The sequence below is a fragment of the Crotalus tigris genome, unplaced genomic scaffold, assembly GCF_016545835.1.
Source record: "Crotalus tigris isolate CLP2741 ecotype Arizona unplaced genomic scaffold, ASM1654583v1 scf7180000024342.5246164, whole genome shotgun sequence".
Classification (NCBI taxonomy): Eukaryota; Metazoa; Chordata; class Lepidosauria; order Squamata; family Viperidae; genus Crotalus; species Crotalus tigris.
In genome coordinates this window covers 889,249-910,396 of record NW_024100512.1, presented here as the reverse complement: position 1 = coordinate 910,396, position 21,148 = coordinate 889,249, and the positions used below count along the sequence as shown (strand labels likewise).

Sequence of the window (21,148 nt, the reverse complement as noted above, 5' to 3'; positions counted from 1 at the left end):
GAAGGCACCCCCCTCTGACATTCTCAACACAAAGCTGCGCAGTGAAACAGTGACTGCAATTAAAGGGGAAGAGCCCTGTACGGAGTGAGAATGGAGAATTGGGGATGAGTGGGAATGGTGCTTACCGACAATGGACGGAACAACAAGGCACTGACAATGGGACAATGGCAGAAAACATCTTGAGTGTGCGCAAGGGAGAGAGCGTGGAAACGAACAGTAGATCATTCAGGAGAACTCACGGGAAGGAGGAGGGGAGGAGGAATAGCATGGGCTGTGACTATGAGCCTGCGTTACGACCCCGAGGGATAGATAAACAAGATCAAAGTGGTCTTGGGGCTTGCAGGGATATTGGAAGCAATTTAAATAATTGCCCACCCCCGCTCCCTAAGGGAAGCCGTGTGTGGGATGATGGGGGAGTTATGAGGAGGGGAGGAGAAAAGATCCTGACCCCCAACCTGACCAACCCTGAAACAGCTAACGGAGTAACGTATGACAGAATGCAAATTAGCAACGGAAAGAGGATAGGTGCTGATGTGGGGCGTGTGCTTGGGACTCAACTCGATCAGCTGGGGCCGATGACACGCTCCAGGAGCCGGAAACAGGCATTAAACAACTGTATATAAGACTTCCCCTGGCGTTTGCCTTTTAACCCTGACGATGTCAAATGTATTTGACGAAAGCTTGGTGGATTAAATTCTATTTTTGATAGATATTCTCTTGGTGATCATTATTTTGACAATATGAATACTCCCAAGGGTCGCATTTTTGTTTTTATTTCTAATTATATATATATATATATATATATAGGTCTTTGGTTGTTCGGGTTTTCTCCCGCGTAAAATTGGAAGTGTCTTGGCAACGTTTCGACGAAGTCACATTCGTCATCTTCAGGCTGGTGTTTTTAGCTTCTTGCTTTGAGCAGCAAGGTGTGGTTTTAGCTGTTTCTTCCTTTTAACTGCCAGTGAGGGTATGAACTGAAAACACACACACATATATATATATATATATATTATATATATATATATATATATATATATATATATATATATATAGCAGTGGTTCTCAACCTTTTTAATGCCGCGACCCCCAACCGGTCGTAAGTCGAGCACTACTCAAGTGGTGCAGCACCGTTTGCAGAATGGGACTTTTGGTCAGCTCAGCAGGGCAGAGACAGCCTGGACAATTCCTATTGGCTTTTGAAAGCCAATAGAATTAGACTCTATTCAAGAGAGTCTATTCTATTGGCTTTCAAAAGCCAATAGAATAAAAGGGAGTAGCACAGCTAAGGAAAAGGGGAAAAAAAATGGCAGACTGCGTTGTTTGGTGACCCTCGTGAAATGGTCGTTCGACCCCAAATGGGATCCCGACCCACAGGTTGAGAACCACTGATATATAGAGAGAGCACAGAGAATCCATTAAGAAAGGTTGAAGAGGGCCTTCTGACTGGTAGCACTGGAGAACCATCTGTCTGAGAACATCCTCCCCAGCCAGGCTTCCTGAGTTCAGCGGTGCTTCTTTGGAAGGTGGTGGGCCTTGATGTTTTCATCTGCTTCAGACAGCAAATTGGAAAAAGAGCCCCTAAATTCACAAACTAATTTTTTTTTTTGTCAAAAAAAACACCCAGGTGAAAAGAAAATTCCTTTATTCTAGAAGATAGAGCTCTTACATGGATTCTTGTTAAATTGACTAATCTTTTTGTTTGTTTGTTTATGTTTTTTTTTCTTCTTCTTCTTCCTAAGGCAGACATAAAAAGACTCCAGTGTTTTATTAGCAGGACATCTGAACAGTTATTTATTGAAAAGCCACAGTCCCCACACTTTTACAACTGTCGGCTTGTATAAGGCAAAAAAGCAAGATGAATCCACTATATTACACAAAAAATAAAAGCTCCTGGAAAGGATTTGGGGGGGGAAACGCAAGGACATGCACGTTACTGATCCAAATACAATGTACATGACAAGATATAAAAACCATTATGAAAACAAAAGGAGATTTAAATGATGGATACAGTCTACGAAAAGAAATGGTCGTTCGTTATCATTATTGTTATTATAGCATCCTCATTATTATAAACACATCTGTATAGTCTAAGGTTGGAATTAAAGTCCTTTTTACAAACACAGTTATTGGAACTCTGAACAAAATGTAACATTGAGAGGGGCAAGACGCTGACATAAAGCAACTGCTCAGAATCATAAGGAGGACAACGTGATCAAGGTCAGCCCAAGGTCAACCCATTCTGCAGATGGATGACTAAGATTCCAGTGGTCAGTCACTTCTACAAAGTTAGCTGTATACTTTGGAAGAAAAGTGCTTGGGTACAATAAACAGGAATCATCCCAGCTTCTGGTTTATATTCCTCCTCCCCCAAATGTACAAAATAGGTGTCTTGTAGTAGCCTTACTCTGTTTCGAAGCAGTTGGCATCCATAGAAGAGAAACAAACATATGAAAGTACTTGTTTCAATTGTCTTCACAACAATTTACCATCAATGTATATACGTACATTAATGAAACGTCATTTATACTTTAATTATCATAGGGACACACCTAGTATGTTTTCTATGCAGATTTATTTTCCATTAACTGTTTTAAACAATGGTGCTCCATATTGCTTATAAACATAGAGATATGAAATCAGGAAACTCAATGAATCGAAACAGAGATGCTAAGTCTTAAGAACCACACAGCTAAAATGGGAGTTGTATTGGTAGACTTTTCATGGGCGTTTAGAGCAGACAGAAAATTTCCTAATGTGGCTAATTGAATAACCGACTAGATTACATGCACTGGTTTCCAGGCTACATCCAGGTTGGGGGACTCTAAATTTGGAGATCTAATCATCCTCTTCATCTTCTTCATCGCTGTCTTTCATGGTGATCCCTTGGAGTCCTCCACCTTCGCTTACTGAAGCTGTGGCTTCTTCTACAGTCAGCCGGTTTCGAACTGTGTCATAGGTTTTACTATTCAAGGTAGAATCCAGAACTCCTTGCAATCGGAAATCTCTGTATGTTTTCTAGGAGGAAGAAGTTGGCATTGTGAAAAACATGACCAAACATCCAAACCAAACCATCCCAGAAATAGCAGGAATTAGATTTCGTGCTTCCAAATATGTTTCAAGCATTTTTGCTTTTAATAGGAATAGATACTATCCTATAGTATTTATTCCCCAGTATTTCTCAACTTATTTCTGCAGAAATAGAGAAGTTGAAGTAAAATGATTTGATAGTGCTGGATGTCTAATTATGAATACACATTGAGACCAAGAGAAAGAGGTTTGGTTTCTTAATTTTAAACTGATGTATACTGTACAATATATTACTTTTAATATTACATCCTTAATATTAAATTAAGGAACCAAACAATTGTTCAATGATGTGCAATTGTTCAATGATGTGCTATTGAGATACTGATAATGGGCTTGTTAAACCTTTGTAGAGTTTTGTGAAATGGCACAAAGAAAAAATGAAAAGAAATCAAGTTCCAGGAAATTATTTGAAGGGGCTAAAGATCAACATTGTTAAAAGTATAAAGAAGGAATATAAAGTTGGTTTATTTGATCAAATTTAAAATAGATATGTCTACTTTGGTTGATCAGGACTAAAGCAACAAGGCTTTAGGGATTTGTTTATAGATAAGAAATGGGATATGGGAAGAAGAGGTCATTTGTTATATTTTAAGAGAAGGTGATAAGTTACTAAAACGGTTGATACTTGTGACGAAGATGGAAGTCATTATATATATATATATATATATATATATATATATATATATATATATATATTTGTTTTCTGAGGTTTTCGCGGGTATTTGTATATAGGTCTTTGGTTGTTCGGGTTTTCTCCCGCGTAAAATTGGAAGTGTCTTGGCAACGTTTCGACGAAGTCACATTCGTCATCTTCAGGCTGGTGTTTTTAGCTTCTTGCTTGAGCAGCAATGTGTGGTCTTAGCTGTTTCTTCCTTTTAACTGCCAGTGGGGGTATGAACTGATTGGGTGGGAGCTTGGCTGTGTTCTGATTGGGTGGAGGTGTGTTCTGAATGGTTAGGGGCTTGGCTGTGCTCTGATTGGCTGGGGGAGTGTTCTGTTTGGTTGTGCTCAGGTTAATCTGAGTTGCAGAGGGGTTTAAGATTTTGGGGTTAGGGAGTCGTTTGTCAATAAGGGCAGGTTTCCAAATGGCTGGTAGGCGGGAGGTATCATCTCGCTTGTTCATGCTGTGTGGGCGTTTTTCTATCTCGATGGCTTCTCTGATTATTCTGTTATTAAAATGTTCACTTTTGGCAATGGTTCTGGTATTTTTAAAGTCAATTTCATGTCCTGTGGCTTTAAGGTGTTGGACCAGGGAAGATGTTGGTTCCTCTTTTTTGACTGAGTTCTTATGTTCTTCAATGCGTGCACTTATTCTTCTGTTGGTTTGTCCGATGTATGTGGTGGGACAAGTGGTGCATGGGATTTCGTATACTCCTTGATTTTCTAATTCAATTTTATCTTTGGGGTTTCTAAGGATGGTGGATATTTTTCTGTTTGTGCAGAATGCTGTTTTGATGTTGTGTTTATGGAGGATCTTACTGATTCTGTCTGTGGTGCCTTTTATGTATGGGAGGAGGGCTTTGCCGTTTTCTTGTTCTTTGTCTTGGATTTTAGTGGGGGTTTCTTTTTGGATTAGGTTTGTAATCTTATTTCTTTGGAATCCATTGGATGTTAGTACATTGGTGAGAGTGTGTAGTTCGGTTTTAGGTGTTGTTCGTCAGCTAAGCGTTTTGTTCTGGAGATGAGTGTCTTGGCTACAGAGTTGATCTGTGCTGGGTGGTGGTGTGAGAGAGCGTGCAGATAGCGGTTTGTGTGTGTTTTCTTCTGGTAGATGGTGTGTCCTAGGGAGCCATTGGATTTCTTGTAGACTAAGACATCCAGGAAGGGAAGTTGGTTGTTAGCTTCTGTTTCCACGGTGAACTGTATTTTGGGGTGTAGGCTGTTGAGGTGTGTGAGGAAGTTGTCCAGTTTTTCTTTCCCATGTGGCCAGATTATGAAGGTGTCGTCTACATATCTGAGCCAGAGTTTGGGTTTGTGATCCGATTTTTCTAGAGCTTGGGTTTCAAAGTGTTCCATGTAGAGGTTGGCAGAGGTGGGACAAGTGGTGATGGGATTTGTATACTCCTTGATTTTCTAATTCAATTTTATCTTTGGGGTTTCTAAGGGATCTGCCAACCTCTACATGGAACACTTTGAAACCCAAGCTCTAGAAAAATCGGATCACAAACCCAAACTCTGGCTCAGATATGTAGACGACACCTTCATAATCTGGCCACATGGGAAAGAAAAACTGGACAACTTCCTCACACACCTCAACAGCCTACACCCCAAAATACAGTTCACCATGGAAACAGAAGCTAACAACCAACTTCCCTTCCTGGATGTCTTAGTCTACAAGAAATCCAATGGCTCCCTAGGACACACCATCTACCAGAAGAAAACACACACAAACCGCTATCTGCACGCTCTCTCACACCACCACCCAGCACAGATCAACTCTGTAGCCAAGACACTCATCTCCAGAACAAAACGCTTAGCTGACGAACAACACCTAAAACCCGAACTACACACTCTCACCAATGTACTAACATCCAATGGATTCCATAGAAATAAGATTACAAACCTAATCCAAAAAGAAACCCCCACCAAAATCCAAGACAAAGAACAAGAAAACGGCAAAGCCCTCCTCCCATACATAAAAGGCACCACAGACAGAATCAGTAAGATCCTCCATAAACACAACATCAAAACAGCATTCTGCACAAACAGAAAAATATCCACCATCCTTAGAAACCCCAAAGATAAAATTGAATTAGAAAATCAAGGAGTATACGAAATCCCATGCACCACTTGTCCCACCACATACATCGGACAAACCAACAGAAGAATAAGTGCACGCATTGAAGAACATAAGAACTCAGTCAAAAAAGAGGAACCAACATCTTCCCTGGTCCAACACCTTAAAGCCACAGGACACGAAATTGACTTTAAAAATACCAGAACCATTGCCAAAAGTGAACATTTTAATAACAGAATAATCAGAGAAGCCATCGAGATAGAAAAACGCCCACACAGCATGAACAAGCGAGATGATACCTCCCGCCTACCAGCCATTTGGAAACCTGCCCTTATTGACAAACGACTCCCTAACCCCAAAATCTTAAACCCCTCTGCAACTCAGACTAACCTGAGCACAACCAAACAGAACACTCCCCCAGCCAATCAGAGCACAGCCAAGCCCCTAACCATTCAGAACACACCTCCACCCAATCAGAACACAGCCAAGCTCCCATCCAATCAGTTCATACCCCCACTGGCAGTTAAAAGGAAGAAACAGCTAAAACCACACATTGCTGCTCAAAGCAAGAAGCTAAAAACACCAGCCTGAAGATGACGAATGTGACTTCGTCGAAACGTTGCCAAGACACTTCAAATTTTACGCGGGAGAAAACCCGAACAACCAAAGACCTATATATATATATATATATATATATATATATATATATATATATATATATATATATTCTTTTTCTTTATTATATTCTTATTTTTCTTTCTTTACTATTTTTCTTTCAATTTTTTCCTTTTCTGCATGTTCTATTTTTTCTTTTTACGCATTTATATTTTAAACATTTGTATCGCTATTGAGAGAACAGCTAATGGTAAATCTGTAGATATGCTAGAACAAGGTATGTGACAAAGAGAAGCCAATTGATAGTCTTCTCTTGCAAAATGAAATGAAAATTAGGCTTTGGCTGATAATCTGATTAAAGCTATATGCACAAAGCTTCATTTGCTACAAGAGATCACAGATTGATTGTATCTGTACCCATTTTGAGAAGAATTATTTGGACTGATAAAGCTGGACTAGCAGACGCCTGTTCTCATGCATGCATGCTCTTAACTGGATCAGGTTGGAAGCCATTGTGATTGATGAAATAGGACAGAGGTGTCAAACTCGCAACGTCACTTGATGTGTCGTGACGTATCACAACTTTTTGCCATTGCCGGCAAAGGGGTGGGTGAGGTTTCGCTATGATGCATCAGTTTTGCTATGATGCATCCAGCCTGTGGGCCAGCAGTTTGGCACTCCTGAAATAGGAGGTCATATGGGTGCTGTTGTTCAATGTGTCTGACTTCCTTCCATGAGGTAAATCTTAAAGAAGGATGTTGAGCCTTTCCTTTTCATGCATCTTTGATTTTAACAGTTATCTAGAGTTTGTATTCTACAGTAGGGGTCCCCAGCCCCTGGTCCTGGGACCAGTACTGGGCCACAGCATGCCAACAAAAACAAGCAAAGCTGTGGGAGGCAGCTTTGTGGGAGGCAGGCAGCACACAAAACCATACACCTTCCAGTCCATGGAAAAATCTTTCTCCACGGAACCGGTCGGGTGCCTCAAAGGTTGGGGACCTCTGTTCTACAGAATACAGTCTTCCTTCTGAAAGAATGGGACCTATGACAGTATCTTAAACCAGCATTATAGCAATTATTCTGACTTCTTATTGCCTAGGATTTTCTAAAAACAGTTTTCATAATGGGGGAAAAGCAACTGGAGGACTGAACAAGGCTTTTTAGAAGATTGTATTTTATGACACAGCACAGAATATTTCAGAATAATAATTATGGAGTAAAAATTGTGGAAATGCATATGGGAACGGGGAAGGCTGTTCCCATGTCACACATGAAAACTGGAAGTGAACCAAACAAAGGGAGGTCTAGAGTAGCAAACGTTTGTATAAAAATGTCATAGACATGGCAGGGATAGCTGCAGGGCAGGGCAAAGGGCAGAGGAAGGTGTGCTATGAAATCACGACACAACTGTCTCCCTTTCACACTTGTGTCGTAGTATCAAGTAGGTAAGGAACAAAATTTGCTTCATGATATTGTGATGCATATTTCATCACTCTGATAAAATTGTGGCTGCCTCCGAGTTGTTGGGGGGGGGAGCAATGGCCCCATCTTTCCATTTAAATAAAACTTCTTTGAGTATTATGAGAATAAATGGGGCTGTGAACTGTCTTAGGTGTCAAGAGCCATTTGTTTATCAAAATTTTGTCTAAGTTTGTGAAGTTTTTTGGTTTTGTTGGTTTCACAGAATTCAATGACATCCTAAAAATACAAGTATTAGTTAGATTCACGTACTATTTAACATTGTGTTTTGCATGTCTCTTATGTCTAGAGAAACTGTTATTTTTTTTTTTAAAAAGAGGCTTTTCTGTAGTCTAATAGTACAAAAGACACTTCCCGTGTTTTTCGGTGTTCCCAAGCTAACACATAATAATAACGTGCTAATACCTATTGCTTTTATTTTGAAAATTAAAAACCATGTTAGTAATTTATTCATGACTTCTTTTCTAAAGTATATAATTTTCCTCTTCTGCAAAATATATCACATGGAACCAAAAATGATCAAATATGTATTTACCTCCTCCTGAGATCTTATTATTTTACGTAAGCCACTGAGATTTCACACTGAAATAATTATCATCCATCCATCCATCCAACACATACACGCACTCGTACACACACACACACACACACACACACACACACAGAGTTATATTAAGGAGATCTTCTTGTTTTGTGTATAACCCCTTTTTAAATGTTGTCAGCATCTATTGTAAGAGAAATTGTTTTAATTATGTGTGCTGTTCTGATACGGCATGTGTTTTTAAGGATCTTTCAAGTCCCTGAAAGTGAAAATCAGTAGTGAAGTTTGTTACCCAACAATTTTGGGTAGTATCTTTTGCTCCCTTTCTACATATAGAAGGGGGCAGATTAAGAGATCCTTCTAGCTCTGCTAGAGAAGATTGCGCAGAGACTCACGGTAATCGTTTATCCTCATATGGTTCCCTGCCTTTGTCTAGGTTGGCTCCTGTTTCATTTGATGAAATGGAAGGAACTAGAGCAGTGATGGTGAACCTATGACACTTGTGCCAAAGCTGACCCATCATGATGTTTTGGGTGACATGGCAGCATTTATGCCAGTGTTCACCAACACCCAAGAACTATTCTTGAAAGCACGCCTTGTTCCCACTGAAGTTTTTGGAGACTGTGCAAGAATGAGGTATGCTCTTGTCTCTGAAGTGGCAAAAGTCATATGAGAAGGAGGCATGCTTTCATGCAGGTTTTGGAGGCTGCAGAGGCTACAAAAGAGCATATTTTGAAGCCATTTCAAGAAGGAAGGCCTTGTGTGACCCAGAGCAGTGTTCGGTAGGCTGCAGGGCCCTGTCAACACTTGAATGTTAGCAATGAATGGAAGATCCTGGGGCGATCCCAGCATTTCCTAAGGATCATGTGCTTTGGGGAATGGCAACAGCCAGTCTTTTTAAGTGGCAGTGGGGCTGCTAGGACTGAGTCAGGGCCTTGACCTCTACTTCACGTGAGCCTCAACACTGTTGCCAAATGCCACTGTTCAGAATGGTCTAAGTGGGAGGAGAGGGGAGATAGAGAATTGTTTCTTGTCTGTCTGTCTGTCTGTCTGTCTGTCTGTCTGTCTGTCTGTCTCTCTGTGTGTGTGTGTGTGAGAGAGAGAGATGCCAGCAGAGTCAAGTTAGTCTTTTTACAAATTTTTGACCTGCCAAGCTCAAAAGGTTTGCCATCACTGAACTAGAATAATGTTAGTGTGAGAGATATTACCCTTCTGGGTAATCAGGACTCCTGCCTTGGGCAGGGGGTTGGACTAGAAGACCTCCAAGGTCCCAAACCTAGTATTAGAAATATCCCAGTGTGACTGATTTCAGAGTTGTACAGAACATGAAGAATAAATGACGCTGATTCATGGACAAATTGCTACAATTGCCTGCTATGTTTCCTCCATCTTCACTCTCTTGGATGAATATTTTGTCAATATCGTTTTGACTTTGTTCAATATGGCAGATGGAGAGTAAGGTCCATATCTACAAATGGGCCTCATGCTTTGATTTAATTGGCACTTCCTTTCTGACTGAGAGCAGAATCTATTTCCAAGTAACACAACTACATTAGGCAAGCTTACCTTTACTATTCTAATAAGGGTTTTTAGTTGATAGATGTGAAGCTGAAGGTCCATGCGGTCTGTTAGCCAAGTGCAAACGATGTTCATGGAGCTGGTGTACCATTGCTGCAAAACAAGCAAGAGCTCTCCAGGGACATGTCAAGCAATACAAATTGTATATACTTATAAACACATTTTGATAACTATCAGGTCTTATTAGGTTTGATCTCTTCACTGTAAACATTCAGACCCAAAATTAGAACGCACACTTAAAGACAAAAGAAACATTTGGATCATTGATGTTTAACAATTCTCAGCATATGGCCCAATAGGTTTCCGTATCCATCCAATCTGGAATTAGGGTTTGATTTTTTTTCCTCCTTAAAATACATTCCCAAATACTAATGGTGCCTTTGCCTTATATGATACCATTTAAAATAACTTTGCTGTTTAATATTGACATGCTTCAGATGAATGGAGAGGCATGGATGTTTAATACCTTCTTTAGACTGGCTGCATCTGCATTTACTGTGGTTTTTGCTTCCAAATATTTAAAGAGTAGAAGTGGGTTATAAACATTAATCATAGCTGATTTTCATCTATTAGTTTCCCTTGTGGCTGTGCCACCTTTGAGATGGCCAAGTGGGCAGGGCAGAAAGTCACTAGTGCACACGTCCACATTTCAAGTTGCTCACACCAAGTTTTCCAACCAGAATATCTGCTCCTACAATTCATGCAGCCATAAATAACACTTGAAAAGATGGAAGCAACAATATCCAAATGTTGATCAGAAAAAGAAGAGGAATCACAGAAACTATTTCAGCTCGCCATTCTGTCCATTTTGCCCTAATCTTTTAAAATTGCTATGAAAATAAAGATGTCATAAAAATCAAGGCTCTCATAAACCTTGGTCCAAGAACTACCATGTATTTGGAATTCATGTGCTCTTTATCCCTGCTAATATTACTGTTTTTTCCCCAGCCTGGAGTTAAATCAGATTCTCGATGGCATCTCTGGATGAGGGAACTAGGTCTCTAATGATGTAATTTGGAGAAGAGCAGCTGTAGGCAGCGGAAGGGAAGAGCTTGACTTGGTGTTCATATCTAGTTAACCATGCTAGATGGGTGAGAGAAAAGTAGGCCTAAAAAGAGCATGCAAGGGAAGAACTTAACTTCTCTATCTACTGCTTTATCCTTCTCTCTTATATTATTATTTCAAACTCCAAATCTTTGGCATATGTGAGCTTGGCCTTACTAAGACTATACTTTTAAAGAAAGTCAGGGAAGTACATAGTAGCCATTTCTATTCAAGTCACTTTTTATTAAGGTATCCCAACATATTTTCTAGCAGAGTATCTGCACCCTGGGAAAAGCTTCACCTCCCACACTTCATCTAGTGAGTCATCTGTCGAAGATAAGAAAGCAGTCTTAAATCAATACTGAATAATGAGCTTGAGGTAGTTCTCTATATTAATGGAGCTGTGAATGGAAATATCTTCCCTGGCATGGATGAATGTTGAGGCAGGTCTGGTGGGGAAGCAGAGTTAGCATTTTCTTTGTGGATGGAGGGGTGCCAAATTCTCCATGAGATCCCTGGGGCAGAGGAGGAGGGGTGTGACAGCTTACGTTGTGAGGCAATCCCCCCACTTTTCTTATTTGTCTTGCACACCAATTCAAGAGGGTAAGTTTTTCACTCTGTAACTTACTCTAAATTACTCAGCTCTGCCTTTTTTTTTTGACCATCACAAATAAAACACTCCTCTTATCTTCAGGCTTTTGGACAGAAGCTACCTCATAAATATTTATCACTTCAGCTTTGCAGGGTAATGAGGGATTGCTTGTTTAATAGCTACTCATTCTTTTCCACCCATGTAACCTCATCACTTTTTCAATCTCAGTGACAGCTAATGGGTTGCAATTTAGGGTTAGACATAAAGATTTTCAGGAATTTGGTGACAACTCTGTTTGCTGTTAACATTTACTTTAAATAAGTTCAGATCAATGTGCTACTCTTTCCCCCCCAAAAAAAATATGTTTCTCTCTTAAACAACAATATTAGTAGTATTTATCTTACTCCCACTACCTGACACTTTTTTGTGAAAACAATTGTTCTCTGTCCAAATTAATGTATTCACGAAATAAAGCAATTAAGGCTGGAATCCTACACAGATTTAACTCAGCTCCAGTGGACACAGTGGGACTTCAGAATAATGTTAAAAGAAATAAGTTGCGCTGAAAATATGGTAAATTAAAATGTGTAGCTGGCAATGCAAGCCTAAATGTTTTTATATGGAAATAAGTTCTATTGCATAGATCTGAGTGAAGTGCATGTAGTATTGTAGCTTTAATGACAAAAGTTGAATACGGAATGCACTATTATACTCCACTTAACAGTAGAAAAGCTAGTTGCTGAGTGCTATTAATGTCAATTATCAAGGTCACCATCCTTAATAGACAATAGCTCTCACAGAATTCAGGAAAATATCTTCATGCACGTGCTTGGCATTTGTTTGCAAAGACTATTGATTTTGGGTGGATTATCTTTATTAACAAAATATATCCAACCACAGGACAATTTCCCTTTGGATACTTTGCCTCCTCTTAATTTTAAAGAGGTCAAATTTGGAGCCTTATGACCAAGGTGGTATCAATTTTTCTGCCAAGATAGAAAATTATCCCTTAATAAAATTTCAACAGATTTTAATGGTCATCCTTATCAAGGAATTGCCAATCTGAAAGAAAACAGGGAATTTTGCTAGTATAAATGGTGATAAAAGATTATTAAGTGCAAACAGAAATACGTATTATTTCAACAGCCAGGAAGATAAAGCAGTAATGGTTTAATTGGCTGTTCTATTCAAAGAGGAGAATATATTTACATTTTTTATTTCACAAGCACTTCTGGATTTTGTGCTTGTGATGAAAAAAGTATATGAAACTTTGACTTTGGTTTTGCCAATTAGATAGATTTGTTGTTATAGAAATGGCTAGTTACATACTAATGTGTAAAAGTAAAAAAATGAGGTTTAATGTTGTTATCTTATACTTAAAAAGTGTCAGAAGTCAACGTGTTTTCTTTCTTTCCTCGTATATCATATTTTCTTTCCCCCTTTCTTTTTTCTTTTCTTAATTTCCTATTTTTATTTTTCTTTGTATTTTAAAAATTGATAAAACAATAAAAGTTATAACAACAACAACAAAAAAAGAAATTGTCAATCAAAGGAGAACATGACTTCAGAGCCATTTTTTTTCAGAATGCACATTTCAAATGGCCCAGCGATATATCAGTGTAACACATAAAAAGGATAAAAGCCAGTTTACATAGAAGCTTATATGAATGAATAAAAAATAATATATTGCTTAAAGGAGATAGTATTGTCCATCAGCTTTTGTCTGTGAAGAAACACAGCAGCAGTTAAGATACTGTATATCTGCTGCCCTAAGTTTATAAAAAGAATTGGCAGTGAAGGCCAATATTATTTATACTGTACTTTTCCTTCCATACTCCAGTGACATTAATTAGCACTAAACTTGTATCCAAAGCATTATCCAGGTAACACCTTTCACCTTTTATTGTACACAGCCAATATCACACCTATACTGGTATTCAGTTTGGTTCAAGGACAATGTGGACAGATTATTGCCATATTCTGGATCCTGAAAACTCCTGCATGCATTCTCCAAGAGCTCAGGGCAGTTTATAAACCAGTGGTTCTCAACGTTTGTGTGACGGCGCCCCCCATCACACAAACGTTCTGTGCATGCGTGGCGCCGCCCCATGCATGGCGCGCATGTGTGGCGCGCCCCCATGCATGGCGCGCATGTGTGGTGGCGCCCCCATGCGTGGCGCGTATGCGCGGCGGTGCCCCCTGAGGGGAGAAAATGGCGGATCGCCTTCTTTGGCGACCCCCCAAAAATGGTCGATCGACCCCAAATGGGGTCGCGACCCATAGGTTGAGAACCGCTGTTATAAGGGGAATATGCCTACATTTTATACCCATTCTGAAATCCAACAATGAAGGTAGGGTTAAAAAAGAATAATTGACCTAAAGTCTCTCAGTGAATTTCTATGGCAATTTAAATATAGATTTCTCCAGTCCTGTTTCCATATCTTAGCTGTTCTATCATCTTGCATCTCAGATAGGAATGGCACAAAGCAATCTGAACCACTGATTTCTTATGCTATTTATTTGGGAGAATTGTTGGAATGAAGGGGTCTAAAACTGAAAGTGTACAAGTTATGCTTTTGTAACCATTTTAGAGGTGCCTTCTTTCCATTTGCCCATATATTATGACAAATAATTTTGATAAAATTTGATAAGACTCACAAGTTTGGTTGGATGGTTAAGGCACCAGGTTAGAAACTGGGAGACTGTGAGTTCTAGTTCAGCCTTAGGTAGGAAGGCAGCTGGGTGACTTTGGGCCAGTAACTTTCTTTCAGCCCAACCTATCTCATAGAGTTATGGTATGTTCACCATGTTGAGTTATGTATATATAAAAAAATAAAGAATGGATAACAATTATATTCTTTACTAGAATATAGGTTTCTAAAAATGACATTTTCCCAGTTCTCAGAATAATTCACTTGTTTACCATTTCTAACTAATTAACAATGTCGCTATGGGTGCTCATGGATCCCTAATATAATTATACCGAAAATATTCTAGTTTTACTATGAGTGATTAGTTCCCTTAGAACAGCTTTTTCCTCATTGGAGGCTCCCATTGGATTTTAGCTCACATAATTCTCAACCAACATGAACATGGTTGGAAAGAATAACTTTAACAGAATGTCACACACTTTTCTTTCTAGTAATAATATACAATGGTATATGACTTTTTCAACTTATGTCATGGATAAAATTCTGAGCAGCTTTTAAAACTCATAACTTTTGTTGTTTTCATTTTTAAAAGCTGTTCTGCCTTCCCTTGTGATAATGTAAAAAAGAACTCTACTTTATCTGAACTCATTCCTTATTCTTAGCAGTGGGAGTTATTTCTATCAACAACAGCACTGAAGCTTTAAATATAGTGACAGGCCTTTCAGAATTTACACATTCTTGGTACTACCTGATCCTTCAAAATGGTTTGAAGCAGGCGTTATAATTGCGTTCATTCCTGCCAAAGTTGGAAAGCTAAGAAAAGGTAGGAAACACACCATGAACCAATCTGTGCCCCCACCAATCAATCGACTGAAGAGCGCAAAACCTGAATTTATGTCTGTGCCATGCCACCTGAGCCGTAAAGTAACTTTTGGAATAATCAAAATCTCACACTCTAGGTCCCCAAACTTTGGGCACCAGGGACCGGTTCTGTGGAGAAAGATTTTTCCACAGACCAGCTCTTCCCAAACTAGCAGTTCGAAAGTGTATAATTGCAAGTAGATAGACAGGTACCATTTGATGGGCACATTAACGGGCAAATGAAAGGAGCTCCTAACTGGGCATCCACTGAGCAACAGTGATGTCACTGGTAAATCTTTTCAACTGGGAAGCATCTTAGGTGCTTCCGGCATGAACAAAAGCAAGTTTGTCTCCCATTCTTCTTTTGAATGCTTATAGCTGGTTTCGCCTGGCAAGTTTTAATAGAGCAGAGTCTCTTTCTTCTTGTTATTTTCATCCACTGGTTTCCTCCTCCTGTCTTCCTTAGGAAGAGTTGCTTGCCCCATTTCTGATGCACAGCTTTTCTTTGAACTGATAATTCCTTTCTTTTGTCATTGGCCAAAATATGGCCAAGTATTAGTCCAATGTTTTTACTTCTTCTTCAAGGACTGCTGCGAACTTTAATCTGCTGGAAATGTATGCTAGATTATTTTCAGCTAGGAAGGCAAACATGTTACAAGCACTACTGGTCACAGATTTAGATTCCTATTTCTTTTTGTTCCCTCCTCAAGTTCTTATGGTCGCCCAATACAAACACTTAACTGAAAATTTGTCGCAGATAACGATTTAAATTTATCTAGTAAGTGCAATATTAGGGGCAGCACAAGGGTGAATAGAGTGTGAAGGATGTGTGTATATAATGTAGGTTCTTATTTGTGGTTTTTACTTGTGTGTAGTGTGCACTATGGACAGCACTTAATTTTGTTGTGAGTTACACAATGACAATAATTCTATTCTATTCTATTCTATTCTATTCTATTCTATTCTATTCTATTCTATTCTATTCTATTCTATTCTATTCTATTCCATTCCATTCCATTCCATTCCTGATTACTGTTTCCAGTTCAGTTGCTTAGTGAGGTCCATTGCTGGAATTTGGTGTCTTATATTCCTCTTTATTTATGACAATAAAGGTTATCTTATCTTATCTTATCTTATCTTATCTTATCTTATCTTATCTTATCTTATCTTTCACACTCTACTTACTCGAAAGCAATTCCTCAATCACCAGCACCAAGCAACCAGCAGGATACAGATCTTGCAACCTGCAGCCATTCAATATATGTTTTTCCCAGCTTAGCATCACAGCTTAGCATGCCCTCTTTCAGAACACATGGTTTCTCTGATCTGTCCCTTCTCATCCTCCTGTTGAACTCTTCTGGCAAACTCCTGTTGGCTCTCTCTGTTTGCTTACGCAGAAAACCAGCCAATCAGAACTTTCTATGAAGTGTAGACAGGATGAAAGAGGCTTTTCTGTTTAATCTACATTCAGCTGGCAAATTCAGCACATTTAGCACAATGTGATTGTATTCTGAGATTAAGGTCTGTCTTCTTAGACTCTTTTTACTATTTGGTGAGGTGAAGGGAACATCTCTTCCTTGAGAGTAAGTTACGTCAACAGGGAATGCATTCCCCCCCCCCCAACTTAATGCTTGATGAGTTAAAAGACTGAGAGAAGAGGGCTGCTGAGGAGGGAAGGAAAGGAAGGACAAAGGGGACTCAAGAGGATAGTTGGGAATATGCAAAAGCCAAAGGAACTGCTGCTGGACTTCCTTACTCTGACTGGTAGAACACCCCAACTCTTGAAACAGCTCCCTTCCCTGGTGGAGAATTGAATGGGTCCTTCAATCAGGATGGCCAAGTGGAAAGAAAATGAGCTGGTTTCACTAAATTTTCAGGCATGCCTGTTAGAGCAAGAAAAGGCTATGCAGGCAGTCCTTGCCTTACAATAGTTCCTTTAGTGACTGTTCAAAATTATAGCAGCATTGTAAAAAATTAACATGACTGTTTTTCACACTTACGACCATTGCAGCCTCCCCATGGCCATGTGATCAAAATTTGGTGTCCTGAGGTCATGTGATCGGCTTTTGCGACCTTCTGACAAGCAAAGTCAATGGGGAAGCCAGATTCATGTGCTGCTAACTTCATAACTATAGTGATTTACCTAACAATCATGACAAGAAAGGTTGCAAAATCGGGCAAAATTCCCTTAACAACTGTCTTACTTAGCAATGGAAATTTTGGGCTCAGTTGTGGTCATAAGTTGAGGACTACCAGTAAACTACTTCTGCCATGTTATCTCATCACTTTCATTGGACATAACAGAATAGCATAGAATAGAGCTGGAAGGGACCTTGGAGGTCTTCTAGTCCAGCCCCCTGTTCAAGCAGGAGAACCTATGCCATCTCAGACAGATGATTGTCTAATCTCTTCTTAAAAACCTCCAGTGATGGAGTGCCCACGATTTCTGGAGGTAAGCCATTCCACTGGTTGATTGTCCTCACTGTCAGGAAGTTTCTCCTTAATACCAGGTTGCTTCTCTCTTTGATCAGTTTCCAACCATTGTTTCTCATCCTTCCCTCTGGTGCTCTGGTGAACAAAGTGACCCCCTCTTCCTTGGGGCAGCCCCTCAGATACTGGAACACTGCTATCACATCTCCCCTATTTGTTCTTTTCTTTAGACTAGCTAAACCCAAGTCCCGTAGCTGTTCTTCGTAAGTTTTAGTCTCTAGGCCTTTGATCATGTTAGTTGCTCTTTTCTGAATTGTTTCCAAATTCTCGACATCTATTTTGTGATATGGTGACCAAAATTGGCTGCAGTATTCCAGGTGTGGTCTTACTGGTGGTGTAATACTTCATGTGATCTTGGATTTAATTGTTTAAAAACTGAAGGTTCAAAGGAATAAAACTTTCTACTCCTTTGCTGGGTCCCAGCGTTTGCAGCTGCTTGTCTGCTCACCACTTCTCTATCTTATGGGGTCATGGTGACCTCCAAGGGCAATTGCCTTTTTTCTATTGGTAAAAGTAGCTTTTGCAATGTCTAGACTCCTAGTTGATATTACAGTAGTTGCTATCATGCTTTGAAAAATGGCTTTGGTACAACCCTGCATATCAATTGATAAATTCAAGGCCCATTGAAAAGTTTGGGCAGATTGACAGTTAGAAACAACAACAATACCAAACCATCCATCAAAGTAACTCAAGCATGCAGAATTGTCTCTCTCTGTCGATCTGTCCACCTATCCATCAATCCATCCATCCAGGTTTACTTCACTGTGTGTGTTATAGATGACAGAGATCAGAAAAGCCATACTGAAGATTAGCTTAAGTTCATAATTAAACAGAATATCTCTTATATCCTGGACTAGGCAATAAAGGTTTCAAATCCCAGGTTGGTTGGGTTGATAAAGCAAAAATGAACCCAGAAATCACCAACAAAGCCACAGCTACAGAGACTGTTTGGAAACTTACTAACACCCCCCCCCCCTTCCTATCATTGTGACATTGCTGTAGACCTCTGTGGTATGAAAGAAGCTAATACTAGTCTATTCGTATGTAGGCAAAGACAACTGCAGATAATAGCTAGAGCCATGTGGAGACATTTTATTGCCAGAGTTAAAGCTGTATTAATCTAGCCCCTATCCCAATGGCAGATTATGTAAGGTAGTTTGGTGTATGAGGCAGAAAATCTCATAAGCAGCTCTCTGGGTAATCAAAGTACAAAAACAATACATTAAATAAGAATCAGGTTGCTTCCCTCTCACGATACTCGGAATGAGCTCTGTGAGACAGTCATTCCATCTCTGGGAATGGAAGGGCAAGCTTTGTAATCTGGGAAAATCACCAACAAATGATTTTAAACCATCCAAAAGGTTGTTTAAAAAGTACACCAGTAATGCATGATCATCACAGCTTCTATCGCAGCCCAGATCGTTTGAGTTTTGGAACGTCACTTTCACTGGCCTGCGGTCTTATTGAAGTCCTAAATGTGCCTCCGAATTTACAAGGAAAAAAAATATGATATGAATAAATCTGCAAAGTAACACCCACTGATGGCAGGGCGGCACATTTTTTGAAAAGCTGTGCTGGGTTCTTGCACTCCAAGGGAGGTGGTGTCATTACACATCCACCAGAACATCTGCAAACTCCGGTTTCCTTTTCATAGATTTGAATGGAAGCCTGACCTCCTGTTCCTTGCTATGAACCTTGAGTTCACACTCACATTTTTACATGCTACAGGAAGCCAGAGCTCCCTCCAGGGGTTCTGCAAACAGAATCTCATAAGCCAGATGCAGCCCAGCTCCTTAATGCACCTGAAGGAGCTGTATTCTTCCTTGGGGGTGCCGATGGTGGGATGGACAGAAGCGGCTCACTCACACATTAGAAGCTTAAGGTCACTCCAGCTTTTGTAAAGAAGCGAACAAAACCAGGAATGCTTATGGGGCTGAATTGTCAGCAGGGTAGCAGAAGGATTACAAGAAACCTGTGACTCTGCCTCTTTCTGCCTTTGCTGGTAGCTTTTGTGTGTGTGTTTCTGTCTCTGTCTCTCTCTCTCTCTCTCTCTCTGTGTGTGTGTGTGTGTGTGAACAAGTGCCATACAACAGATTGAGGCTGGTATAAAGGCCTGGGACTGTGCAAGGAGTCCCCCGCTGGGCCTCAGCTGTGCTTGCAATTAGCAATAAGCATGAAATGATTATTGTTGTGGTGGCTGATGGCAATCTGAAGTGACAAGTTTTATGGGGGGAAGTTAAAGTAAATGTGTGTGCATGTGTGTATGTGTGTAAGACATAGAGAGAGAGAGAGAGAGAGAGAGAGAGAGAGAGAGAGAGAGAGAGAGAGAGAGAGAGAGAGAGAGAGAGAGAGAGAGAGAGAGAGAGAATATCAGACTCCTTCTTGCTCACAAACCATTAAGCAAAAGCCCCAATGCAGTTTAGTCAGACCTATTTTCCGCCATTCACAAAGGTCTTACAAAAGTTGGCTGAAAGAATATTTTTCTTCTCCCTGCCTCGGAATGGAGTTTTTCTAGGTCATGGATTCTCTGCTGCCCTATTTAGTGTCAGAAAAAAAAAATACCCATTTGCCTCAAATTAGCCAAAAGCTGGTAGGGAAGGGTGAGAGATTAAACATACAAAATTACTCAGCAGGCGGCTGCTCGGGTGGATTTGGGGGAAGCGAGGAGCCTTTAAAACGGACCAGAAGACATTATAGACTTCTGACAAAAGAACATAGTAATCCTACCTGCTCGCTTTAACCACTGCCGTTTGCCCATTAGGATGCGCTCTAATGCCCACGAGAGCTAAACTTTGGGTGATGCTGCTCCATAACCATAGTAACTCACACCCACGACCCTTGAGTTCAGTTTTGGGCTTTCCAACTAGAATGAATCCAGGCTGTTCAAACCTATTAAGCATCACCGAGGTAGACTCTCTGCCCTGGGAAATTGCAGCGATGAGATGGCCTAACCCTAACCCTTCTCCCTGGCCCAGGCTGCAGAATCTCTTTTTGAAAGGCTGAGAGGGGGGCTCTGTGACAGACTTTTGAATTAAAGGTGTTTTGAAGGTAAGGCATTCAGTGGAATGAAAGAACCTGGCATCCCGCTGAGAAAAGGAACAGAGGAGACATTTCTTCGTGAATGGTAGGCTTTCTGGGATGTTATAGAAAGCTCTCAGTTTTGACAGATCGGTGAAATATAAATCTCAGGCACATGCATGACCTATGTTTTCCCCATAATCCATCCATTAGGCTCTCAGCGGTTGCAGATATACTGTAAATATGAAAACGGCAGATATCCATCAGGATTTCATGTTAAGATCTTGAGATCTGCTGATCTTATGTATTTCTACCGCTGAGATTCTTGGGCACAGACGCTCAAAAAAGGGCTACAATGAATGGACCTGAGAGCTGAAGGATCTCTCTCCGTTGCTCCATTTCTATAAACCTCAACTTATTAAAGCCTCTAATTTTAAAGGTTGTCCAATGCATAA

At 40.0% G+C, this 21,148-nt stretch overlaps 1 protein-coding gene across 34 annotated transcripts in view; it reads right to left on the bottom strand.

Annotated features, from left to right (window-relative positions):
* Nucleotides 1-1,625: 1,625 nt before the first annotated feature.
* CADPS (calcium dependent secretion activator) overlaps nucleotides 1,626-21,148 on the bottom strand; it is a 448,877-nt gene continuing 429,354 nt past the window's right edge. For 20 of the 34 annotated variants that reach the window (XM_039326627.1, XM_039326617.1, XM_039326629.1 and 17 more), the window contains 2 exons: nucleotides 10,026-10,130; nucleotides 2,836-3,015 (listed from right to left, as the gene is read on the bottom strand). In XM_039326627.1, coding sequence (XP_039182561.1) covers nucleotides 2,836-3,015; nucleotides 10,026-10,130 — 285 coding nt within the window. Of the gene's footprint in view, nucleotides 3,016-10,025; nucleotides 10,131-21,148 lie in introns of all 34 variants that reach the window. The other 14 variants (XM_039326616.1, XM_039326619.1, XM_039326630.1 and 11 more) reach the window with 1 other exon arrangement.